Raw genomic sequence first — 12,783 nt, 5'->3', positions numbered from 1 at the left:
TTAAGAATCAAAAACAGCGCTATGGGCCAGAGTCAAAATTGCAAGATTTGCTATATTGTTGTCAGGGGAAAAAAATATTGTTAAACATGTTTTAAAAGTACGTTTAACGCAAAAAAACAAATGTAAACCATCTTTAATGTTTTGATGACACATTCCCTTTAAAGAGGTATTCCCATATCAACAGTATATGCCATAAATGTCTGATAGATGCCGGTTCCAGACCTTTCCCAAGACAGGGGCCGTCTCATACCTTCGTAGTGTGGTGGCCGCACTTACAGGCCTCTCTGCATTGGTCATTGATCCTAGCTGTATGGGGTATGACCAACACTGGTGAGGTCGACGAAAGGATTGGGGATATTGAATATCAACATACAAGATTCCTTGCTTCTGCTGACCATAAGACTGCTGCCAGAGGGGTGAGGGAGAGCCATAAACAAGAATATGTGTATAAAGGGTTGTACGTTTCGCATTAAGGATAGGCGATAACTTATTGATCTGTTGGTTTCCGGCAGTTGGAACCCACAGAGAACAGCAGAGTAGGGCAGTGTTATCCCCATTAGGACGTAGCTGCAGAACGCATGCTCGACCGCCGCTCCATTCATTGCCTGTGGAGCTGCTGAGCGCTGTGCTCCGCGTTTTCCAGCAACCCTATAGAGAATGAACTGAGAAGTGGTCGGGCATCTGATCTGCTGCTCTATTTTGCAACAGAGATAAAAATTCCCCGTTCTGCCGACCAGTGAAGATCGTAGAGTTCGGACCCCACCGATCAGTAAGCTATCACCTATCCTGCAGAACTGGTTTTCACTTTAATGGTCTTTCCAGTGGATAGGTCATCAATAAATAGGCGAGCTGGAGCCTAGAGGTCTCTTTATTATGCGGACTGGCAGAGGTCCTAAGTAGTGATGAGTATACTCGTTGCTCGGGTTTTCCTGAGCACGCTCGGGTAGTCTCCGAGTATTTGTTATTGCTCGGAGATATAGTTCCTCGCCTCAGTTGCATAATTTACAGCTGCTAGCCAGCCTGAGTACATGTGGGTATTCCCTAACAAACAGGCATTCCTCACATGTATTCAGCGTATCTGGCAGCCGTACATCATGCAACTGAGGGACGAAAAACTATATCTCCGAGCAATAACAAATACTCAGAGATCACCCGAGCGTGCTCGGGAAAACCAGAACGAGTATACTCGCTCATCACTAGTCCTAATAAATCATTATCAAAAGTAGCAGAAACCTGTTAGGGCTCCTAATGGCAGCCAGGAAAGTCGGTCCGAGCACAGACCGCAATGCACGGCAGTCTGCAGGTCTCCTGACCCGAACTCGACAGCTTCACACATGCCTAAGAGACTGTTGGGTTCAAGTCAGATCTACAGACAGTCGGATCCGTGCTCGGACTGAGGTTCCTGGACGCCTGTAGTAGCCCTAAGGGTCATGGACCCGGAAATAAGCCGATTACATGCTACAGTCATAGAATCCTATAATGAACATGTCCATTTACACTGGATAAAACGTATCAGCTATGATACCGGGGCACCTGATGTCAAGAAAACTCATTCACCACCCTGCTGAGAAAATACTTTATTATCCAGAAGAGAAGAAACTGCACATATGAAGAATAATGAAAGGCACGAGGATTACACTTTCCACCAAGGCACTAAGCTTCCCGCTGCATAAAGATCAAGCGAAAACCATCACCTGCCAGAAGAACTAAACTTCGTGTTAAGACTTTCCAAGACTCTGTAAAGGTTCCTGATACAAGATTGCGTGAATTACGTGCTGCATTTTTCCTGCCAACACATCAGTATTGGCAGCAGATTATTATGTGCACACAGCCTTAGGGTTCCCTACATCAGTCCTGATCACAGAGGGGGCTGCAGTATGGTCCATCTGCCTGTCCATGTACCCCAGTCATAAACCCCAAATGAGCAGGACGGCACACGCTGCGAACACTGAGCCCCACACACCCTAGAGCCAACATCCGCATGGCGTGATTGCTTGTTTCTCCCGCCTATCAGTCGTGTCTCTGGCAGACATCTATGGCAGCCACTTTTGGATGATGAAATCTGACATGCAGGCACGTCCCAGCCCGGCGGCTCCCATACACATTATTGGCAGGTATCCAAGAGCCTCATCATCACAACTGACTTAAAGAGAACCGTCACCAGCTTTTGCGTCTCGACAATATACACGTTTGTTGAATGCAGCACAGGAGCAAATAAAGGTGGTGGCATTTGTTGAAAAACTCAAAAACGGGTGACCGGTTCACTTTAAGCCAATGCATCATGGATCTTAGGAGGCTGTTTGTTTGTTTTTTAAAGATTTTAAAAAGTTTCCAATTTGTTAGCTTCTTTTAGACAATAAGAGCAGCAGTAAGGCTTCTTTTACACTTACCGTGTTTTTTGCGGCCCGTTATTGCGGGCCTTTTTTTTTTTTGTGGGCCGTATTGCCAAAATTTTCACGGTCTGCCGCAATAACGGACTGCAAAAAAACTTGCTGATCGCCGATTTTCGGGTTTCCAATACTATGGCAAAAGTATTAGAAAAAAAACAGAGTTCTGCAAAACCGGAAGTCATGGTGCACCGCAAAAACAAGCTTCCGTTGTTTTTGTGGCCCATGTCCGTAAGCCATGAAAAATATTGAGCAGGCTCGATATTTTTTCACGGCCGTAACTATGGCTCTCACGGCCATACGGCGTTCCGAGGAGTTATTGCGGGCCGCGTAAAGACGGCAAGCGTAAAAGAAGCCTAAGCCCTGAATGCTGTGCGGTTCACAACTCGGACCAAAGGGTTCCACAATAATCCGAATCCAATTCCTTTGAACTACATCTTAGAGTAAATGGACACCACTGGGGACATTATTTTTTTCTACTTAAATACATGTATATTGGGCTAAAAATAATGTTTTCAATTGGATTACATGTTTAGCCGCAGATTGCTGGCTGCTGAAGGAGTTCTCTTTCAATCTGTCAGTGAGCCATTCTGAAGACGTTTGTATGGCTAATCTGCTCTTCTCAGCTGATTTACCACTAAGGGCAGAGACAGACTGCCGTATTTCTCCTGCGAGAATCCTATGGTAAACCTCGTACTGGCTGTCGGCCCTCCTGACCTGAGCTTGACGGCTGCATAGTAATCCATCATGCTGTCATGCTCAGGTCAGGAGAGGTGCCGGCCAGTCCATGCAGTGCGATGCGATTATTGCACGAGGAATACGGCAGTGTGTCTCTGCCCTAACATAAATGTTCAGCTCAGCTTGGATGTGGTCTGTCTGGAACTCTCCATCAGAATAAGCTCACTGACAGATAACTCATTCTGTAACCGGTAATAGGGCATAGATTATAAACGGTAAACAGTGCATAATTTTTTTTTTCCCCTTAAAATACTTAGCTTAACCCCTTAACCCTGGCGCTTTTTTCGGCTTTGCGTTTTCGTTTTTTTGCTCCCCTCCTTCCCAGAGCCATAACTTTTTTATTTTTCCGTCAGTATGGCCATGTGAGGGCTTACTTTTTGCGGGACGAGTTGTACTTTTGGACGACACTATTGGTTTTACCATGTCGTGTACTAGAAAACGGGAAAAAAAAAACAAATGCGGTGATTTTGATCGTCCCTTATTGCATTTTAATGCAATGTCGCGGCGGCCAAAAAACGTAATTCTGACGTTTTGACTTTTTTTCTCGCTACGCCATTTAGCAATCAGGTTAATATTTTTCATTGATAGATTGGGCAATTCTGAATGCGGCAACACCAAATATGTGTTTAATTTTTTTTTTATTGTTTTATTTTGAATGGGGCAAAAGGGGGGCGATTTGAACTTTTATATTTTTAAAAACATTTTTTTTTTTAACTTTTGCCATGATTCAATAGCCTCCATGGGAGGCTAGAAGCTGCCACAACTCGATCGGCTCTGCTACATAGAGGCAATGCTCAGATCGCTCCTATGTAGCTGAATTGCTATGAGCGCCAACTACAAGGTGGCGCTCACAGCAATCCGGCATCAGCAACCATAAAGGTCTCAAGGAGACCTCTGGTTGTCATGCAGACGCACCGATGACCCCTGATCATGTGATGGGGGTCACTGGTGCACGCATTTCCGGATGGATGGCCGGAAGCACTTGTTAAATGCCGCTGTCAGAGTTTGACAGTGGCATTTAACTAGTTAAAAGGTGCGGGTGAATCGCGATTCCACCAGCGCCTATTGCGGCATGGACACGTCCCGGCTTTGAGGTGGGCTCACCGCTGAAGCCCACATCAAAGAGGGGGATACTGCCATCGACGTAATAGTACGTCCGATGGCAGTAAGGGGTTAAAATACATACATGTAGCTTAAAAAATGCCCAACAAAGGTGTCCTCATCCTTTACAGTCATGACAAGGGGAATAAGATTTGGCCACATTGCAACTGTCTAAAGGAAGCCTGTAAGAAACTGATAAAAGACAGCCAAGACTCCTGGAGGACCACGTCTGACTGTGCGCACCCAAACTACAGCAGTCTTGGTAAGAGCCTGCACGGGCCCATTAGGTGGTCACTATGATGTCCTCCGCCATATGTAACCGGGATGGCATTTTTAACCCCTAATTATAATGTGGCAATGAAGGACATATGTCTGAGGAACCTTTTACTATAACCCCACGCACACCACCCTGAGCAGTAAAGCTATGTAATGACTTTGGCAACTGTAATAGCAATAAAAAAGCCAACAAGAATGAAAGGAAATCTCCACCTTTATGGAAGTTTCCTAATTACTTCTATATCTGTGGCTGTTTCTTCAGATCAGTCAGTGCCAGAGAACAAAGCCGACCCATGCACACTAGAAATTATGAAGACTAAGGCACTGGCATAGTTTTAGGGGCTGTCCAAAATTCCATATCAGACGGAAATTTCCTTTAAAGGGGGTATTCCAATCTTAGACATTTATGGAATATCCACAAGTGTCAGGTGGGATATATATGGGAATGCCCATAGAAGTGAATGGACAGAGCCACTCATCCGGTCACAAGATGGGGCTCCACTCTCTGCATAGGTCGGGGTGTGAACGGTGAGGCCTGCATCAATTTCTGGCACATCCTGTCTGAAATGGCAATGGTCCTTTAAGCTCTCGCTAATAAGTGCTACAGATAATATGTAGACGCTTGAAGCCCTTTGAAGGAAAAGGTAACAATATACTGGTATCTGCATATAACCATCGGTGACCTATAACCCTTAAAGGGGTTTTCTGGTTTCAGATAACCCATTCCTGGGCTGCGGTTTTGTTTTTTTTTTTAAAACAAACAGCCTTCCACACCCTCCCCAGGTTCGAAGCAGAGTCTCTGCCGCTGCTCCCGGCATCTGTTATATTCTGCAGTGCAGCTTGCACAATCAGCACTGTAGACAACAGAAATTGGCAGCATCGGAGACTCAGCGCTGGACCCGGGGAGGGTGTGTAAGGCGCAATATATATATCTATAGATATATATATATAAAAACGAGTGTATGTGTGCATGTATGTGTGTGTATTGTCGATGAGGTCATAATGGTTGCCATGGCGAAGATGATGTCATAAAGGTTGCCGTGGCGACAATGTCATAATAGGTTGCAATGGTGACGGTTATGTCATAATGGTTGCCATGGTGATGATGATGTCATAATAGGTTGCCGTGGCGACGATGTCATAATAGGTTGCAAAGGTGACGGTTAAGTCATAATGGCTGCCATGGCGACTGATTTCATAATAGGTTGCAATGGTGACAATTATGTCAGAATGGTTGCCATGGCGAAGATGATGTCAAAATGGGTATATGGGCACGGGACTATGGGATGGAGGATGTGTATGATGGAAATATGGGCACGGGACTATGGGATGGAGGATATGTATGACGGGTATACGTGCACGGAACTATGGGATAGAGGATGTGTGATGGTATGTGGGCATGGGACTATGGGATGGAGGATATATATGATGGGTATACGGGCACGGGACTATGGAATGAGGATGTGTATAATGGGTATATGGGCACGGGACTATGGGATGGAGGATGTGTATAATGGGTATATGGGCGTGGGACTATGGGATGGAGGATGTGTATAATGGGTATATGGGCGTGGGACTATGGGATGGAGGATGTGTATAATGGGTATATGGGCGTGGGACTATGGGATGGAGGATGTGTATGATGGGTATATGGGCACGGGACTATGGAATGGAGGATGTGTATGATGGGTATATGGGCACAGGACTATGGGATGGAGAATGTGTAACATGGGTATATGGGCACGGTACTATGGGATGGAGGATGTGTATGATGGGTATATGGGCACAGGACTATGGGATGGAGGATAATCATTATAATTTTCTATAACTAACCACAGTTAGTTACTATGCCCGGGCACCGCCGGGCTCTTCAGCTAGTATATTTTGCAGTCAGGGGGAAGGGAATTGGTGAAACTGGAAAACCCCTTTAATGTAAAAATCTAATCTACTTCTTCAATGGTAGGGCCGCCAGCTCCTCCGCCTGCAGCGCCGGGGTTGCCAGCTCCACCCTGGTACACTTTGCTCATGATTGGATTCCACAACTTCTCCAATTCTTTTTGCTTGTGCTCAAATTCTTCTTTTTCGGCCATCTGATTCCTCTCCAGCCAATCAATGACCTCTTTGCACTTGGACAGTATCTTCTCCTTGTCTTGGTCGCTTAGTTTACCCTTCAGCTTGTCGTCTTCGGCCGTCTGCTTGATTTGGTAGGCGTACGACTCCAGTCCGTTCTTGGCCGATACGCGCTCCCTGTTGGATTCGTCTTCCTCCTTATACTTTTCGGCATCATTCACCATGCGGTCGATATCTTCTTTGCTCAGTCGGCCTTTGTCGTTAGTGATGGTGATTTTGCTTTCTTTCCCGGTGCTCTTGTCGGCCGCCGTCACGTTCAGGATGCCGTTGGCATCGATATCAAAGGTCACCTGAAATGAAAGCAAAAAGAAGCACTTGATGAGGAAACATCACCCAGTTGTTTTTAGAAATTCAACTTTGATCAGTGGTCTGTGGTGTTAAATCGGTTGAGAGCAGCTCAGAAAAAGGACAAGTTAAAGAATTATAAACTTCCATGTCAGACTACAAGAACAAACTCACTGATGTATTCTCATTTGGCTCATTCTGGAGCCAGCAATACAAAGTGCAAGCCAGAGGTTACAGAAGACAAATGGGGTAAACATTTTAATGAAACCCAAGTGCAAAAATGATTTTTAGCTTTATATACATCCATATATTATATAAATAAATGTCCCCAAAAAGACCTTTAAAAGGGGAAGACAACATGCTTGGTATATATTTTTTACATCACAAAAAAGTGCAATCTGCAATATTTAAAAGAAAAAAAAAAAAAAGGTGCGAATACAGGCTAAGACTATAAGTGTGGCCACATTTTCTACAAAGGCGTGTGCTGGATAAAAGTAGCATTAAACATAAAAAGATACATAGGAAGGCAAATAAACAAATATCACATAGACGCCCCATTTCACTCTTCCTTTCCTAGTCTCCTGTTACAAATGAAATGGAAAAATATATAAAGAAAATCTTCTCTATCTGAAGTGTATGGGGAGGTCCTGACGCTGCCTGATAGTATCTGAGGGAGGGAAGGGACGGAGATGTGGAATGTCAATGCTCGATCCATTCCGGAAGTAAGTCTCTGACAGAGGTGCCTTAAAGCGATTGACTCAGCTCTTCCCATTCAAAAGGGGTGCACACTCTGCCGAATCGAGGATATATATATATATATATTATATAGTCGAATAGCTGTCAGGCCAAATAACTATTGATGGTGTATAGCAGACTCAAAAAGTGCCAAAAAGCATATTGCTAAATGGTACAACATAATAGTATTTTGGCACAAATGAAGCCAGGAGCTGAGAAAACATATCTCTACTATCCAGAAACTATTATTATTATTTTTGGATACAACTCTGCTTTACAGACACAAAAGAGAGGAGTCACCTCCATCTATGTATGGATGCAATGTGACAACACTGATCATACACCATGGATAAAACATAACAATCAGATAAAAGTGCTGATCACTAGTGATGAGTGAGTATACTTGTTGCTCAGGTTTTCTGAGCACGCTCGGGTGGTCTCCGAGTATTTGTTAGGCTGGGGTCACACATGCGTGTTTTACGTACGTAAGAGCGCAAAAACTACGTACGTAAAACTCGCATTACATACGGCACAATGCTTCTCAATGGGGCTGCTCCTATTAGCCGTATATTACGGTTCAGTATTATACGGCTTTCTACAGCCGTACAAAATCGCAGCATGCTGCGTTTGTCAGCGTATTGCGCAAATAATACGCCAATGAAAGTCTATGGGGGCGAGAAAAATACGGATTCCACACGGACCAGCAGTGTGACTTGCGAGAAATACGCAGCGGTGTTAGTGAAAAGTCGGTAATTCAATTGCCGGCTTTTCATTTCTCCTGCACAAACCCGACAGGATATGAGACATGGTTTACATACAGTAAACCATCTCATATCCCCTTTTTTTGCATATTCCACACTACTAATGTTAGTAGTGTGTATGTGCAAAATTTCAGCGCTGTAGCTGCTGAAATAAAGGGTTAAATGGCGGAAAAAATTGGCGTGGGCTCCCGCGCAATTTTCTCCGCCAGAGCGGTAAAGCCAGTGACTGAGGGCAGATATTAATAGCCAGGAGAGGGTCCATGGTTATTGGCCCCCCCGTGGCTAAAAACATCTGCCCCCAGCCACCCCAGAAAAGGCACATCTGGAAGATGCGCCTATTCTGGCACTTGGCCACTCTCTTCCCACTCCCTGTAGCGGTGGGATATGGGGTAATGAAGGGTTAATGCCACCTTGCTATTGTAAGGTGACATTAAGCCAGATTAATGATGGAGAGGCGTCAATTATGACACCTATCCATTATTAATCCAATTGTAGGAAAGGGTTAAAAAACACACACACACATGATTGAAAAGTATTTTAATGAAATAAACACAGCGGTTGTTGTAATAATTTATTGCTCTCTCAAATCCATTTGCAGTCCCTCGCTTGGCAACATAATAAACGCACAAGATACATACCTTCTGATGTACTGTCAGGTCCAACGATGTAATCCATCTGAAGGGGTTAACTAATATTACAAGCAGGAGCCCTGCTATAATGCAGCTGTGCTCCGTGCTTGTAATTCCCCTGCGAATGAATGAAATGTAGGTCATTGACCTACATTTCATTCATTCGCGGTGATGCGCCCCCTGGTGGATGTCCTCATATGACCTGGAGCGTGGGAAAAAGTTCCCAGGCTGCAGTTCATGAGAACATCCACCAGAGGGCGCCTCACCGCGAATGAATGAAATGTAGGTCAATGACCTACATTTCATTCATTCGCCGGGGATTACAGGCACGGAGCACAGCTGCATTAGCAGGGCTCCTGCCTGTAATATTAGTTAACCCCTTCAGATGGATTACCTCGTTGGACCTGACAGTACATCAGAAGGTATGTATCTTGTGCGTTTATTATGTTGCCAAGCGAGGGACTGCAAATGGATTTGAGAGAACAATAAATTATTACAACAACCGCTGTGTTTATTTCATTAAAATACTTTTCAATCATGTGTGTGTGTGTTTTTTAACCCTTTCCTACAATTGGATTAATAATGGATAGGTGTCATAATTGACGCCTCTCCATCATTAATCTGGCTTAATGTCACCTTACAATAGCAAGGTGGCATTAACCCTTCATTACCCCATATCCCACCGCTACAGGGAGTGGGAAGAGAGTGGCCAAGTGCCAGAATAGGCGCATCTTCCAGATGTGCCTTTTCTGGGGTGGCTGGGGGCAGATGTTTGTAGCCAGGGGGGGGCCAATAACCATGGACCCTCTCCTGGCTATTAATATCTGCCCTCAGTCACTGGCTTTACCGCTCTGGCGGAGAAAATTGCGCGGGAGCCCACGCCAATTTTATCCGCCATTTAACCCTTTATTTTAGCAGCTACAGCGCAGAAATTTTGCACATACACACTACTAACATTAGTAGTGTGGAATATGCAAAAAAAAGGGGGATATGAGATGGTTTACTGTATGTAAACCATGTCTCATATCATGTCGGGTTTGTGCAGGAGAAATGAAAAGCCGGCAATTGAATTACCGGCTTTTAACACATATCGCGCTGAATGAAATCTAAATACAGAATATATATATATGTGTCACAATGACATATATATATATATATATATATATACTGTATATATGTTTTCCCGAACATTTGAGCACATAAATCCATTAGATGTCGGTTTTGCAAGCCTGCGCAAAAATCTCGCAGTACGGATGCCATACGGATTACATACGGAGGATGCCATGCGCAAAATACGCTGACACACCCTGACTACGGATCACTATTTTGGGAACATTTCTCCGTATTACGGCCGTAGTACGGACGTATAATACGTGGCGTATTGTCTTACGCCATGTGTGACCCCAGCCTTAGTGCTCGGAGATTTAGTTTTTGTCGACGCAGCTGCATGATTTACGGCTGCTAGACAGCTTGATTACATGTGGGGATTCCCTTGCAACCAGGCAACCCCCACATGTACTTATGCTGGCTAGCAGCTGTAAATCATGCAGCTGCGTCGACAAAAACTAAATCTCCGAGCACTAACAAATACTCGGAGACCCGAGCAACAAGTATACTCGCTCATCACTACTGATCACCTTGGCCTGTGAATGGATACACTGTGATCTACTATGGATTCAATGTAACCATTGTGCTGCACAGACAAAAAAGATTGTCACAAAGCAAACTATGAAGCAGCTGAGATATAATGAAACAATAAGAAGACCTGATCACCTCGATCTGTGGTACTCCTCTAGGGGCAGGGGGGATGCCGGTCAGGTCGAACTTTCCCAGTAGATTGTTGTCCTTAGTCATGGACCTCTCGCCCTCGTACACCTGCACCAGCACACTGGCCTGGTTGTCGGAGTAGGTGGTGAAGGTCTGGGTCTGCTTGGTGGGGATGGTGGTGTTCCTCTTGATGAGTGGGGTCATCACCCCTCCGGCCGTCTCGATGCCCAGAGACAGTGGGGTGACGTCCAGCAGCAGCAGGTCCTGAACGTTCTGGGACTTATCCCCAGTGAGGATGGCCGCCTGCACTGCAGCCCCGTAAGCCACCGCCTCGTCTGGGTTGATGCTTTTGTTGAGTTCTTTACCATTGAAGAAATCCTGGAGCATCTTCTGGATCTTGGGAATCCGGGTGGAGCCGCCGACCAGCACTATCTCCTTGATCTGGGCCTTGTCCAGCTTGGCGTCACGGAGTGACTTCTCCACCGGCTCCAGGGTGCCACGGAACAGATCGGCGTTGAGCTCCTCGAAACGGGCGCGGGTGATGGAGGTGTAGAAATCGACTCCTTCATAGAGGGAATCAATCTCGATGCTGGCCTGCGTGCTGGAGGACAGGGTACGTTTTGCCCGCTCGCAGGCCGTCCTCAGCCGTCGCAGCGCCCTCTTGTTCCCGCTGATGTCCCGCTTGTTCTTGCGCTTGAACTCTTCCACGAAGTGATTGACCATGCGGTTATCGAAGTCTTCGCCACCTAGGTGAGTGTCTCCGGCTGTGGATTTCACCTCGAAGATGCCATCGTCGATTGTTAGCACCGACACATCGAAGGTTCCGCCGCCCAGATCGAAGATCAGCACGTTCTGCTCCCCGCCGCCCTTCTTGTCCAGGCCATAGGCGATGGCGGCTGCAGTGGGCTCGTTGATGATGCGGAGGACATTGATGCCGGAGATGGTCCCTGCGTCCTTGGTCGCTTGTCGCTGCGAGTCGTTGAAGTACGCGGGGACGGTGATGACCGCGTTGGGCACCTTCTTCCCCAGATAAGCCTCGGCAATCTCCTTCATCTTGGTCAGCACCATGGACGAGATCTCCTCCGGGAAGAAGGTCTTCACCTCCCCTTTATACTCCACCTGCACTTTGGGTTTGGTCCCATCGTTGACCACAGCGAAGGGCCAATGTTTCATATCGGACTGTACTGTCTGATCGTCAAAGCGTCGGCCGATCAATCTCTTAGCGTCGAAGATGGTGTTAGCTGGGTTCATCGCCACCTGATTCTTGGCAGCATCTCCGATCAGCCTCTCGGTGTCTGTGAACGCCACATAGCTCGGAGTGGTGCGGTTACCCTGGTCGTTAGCGATAATCTCCACCTTGCCATGCTGAAATACTCCAACGCAGGAGTAGGTGGTGCCCAGGTCAATGCCCACAGCCGGCGCGTTAGAAGAACTCATCCTGACCAAGTCGTCCAGTAACTGCGTAACGCTGGCTTCTACGATAGTTTTTATATGCTCCCGCCCTCCGCGCTCATTGGCCAGTGCCGAAACTACGACCCAATCAAAATACAGCAACGGTAAAACACGCTGTCCGATTGGACATCGTTTCTCCCCATTATTAACCAATCACGCTCCATCTGGCATCGAGTCAGCAGCGATTTCCATGGCAACGACAGATTGGTTTACTGTCTACACAAGTCACGCCTATCAACGGAGAGTAAGGACAGTCATGTGACTACAACACGTGTGATTTGACAGGAAGGCGTGGCTCAGGACCGCTCGGCTGATCGTGACATTTCTTGCCAGACGTCTCCGCGCATCGGGGCAGCGCGTGTCCTTATTTGGTTCTCAGTGGAGAATTCCTGCAATTCAGTCACGTGTGGCAGGAATCTGTATCTGCCCAGTGTGATAGGCCTTTATGAGTGCTTCAATGGACAGAACTTTTTTTCTATTAGTTTTTTTTTTTCCTTTTTTTGTATGACCGTTTATTTTACC

The 12,783-nt window shown here is 46.1% G+C and overlaps 1 protein-coding gene across 1 annotated transcript; it reads right to left on the bottom strand.

The window, feature by feature from the left end:
- Window positions 1-1,562: 1,562 nt before the first annotated feature.
- On the bottom strand, window positions 1,563-12,301 carry HSPA2 (heat shock protein family A (Hsp70) member 2). Its single transcript, XM_077266163.1, has 2 exons — window positions 10,816-12,301; window positions 1,563-6,922 (listed from the first exon to the last, which is right to left on the bottom strand). Exons 1-2 carry the CDS (start codon window positions 12,244-12,246, stop codon window positions 6,443-6,445), a joined length of 1,911 nt encoding a protein of 636 aa, XP_077122278.1. The 5' UTR covers window positions 12,247-12,301; the 3' UTR covers window positions 1,563-6,442.
- Window positions 12,302-12,783: the final 482 nt, after the last annotated feature.

Source organism: Ranitomeya variabilis, chromosome 1 (assembly GCF_051348905.1).
Source record: "Ranitomeya variabilis isolate aRanVar5 chromosome 1, aRanVar5.hap1, whole genome shotgun sequence".
NCBI classification, from domain to species: Eukaryota; Metazoa; Chordata; class Amphibia; order Anura; family Dendrobatidae; genus Ranitomeya; species Ranitomeya variabilis.
The sequence above is the reverse complement of the archived record's forward strand: the minus strand, read 5'-3'. Positions and strand labels throughout refer to the sequence as shown.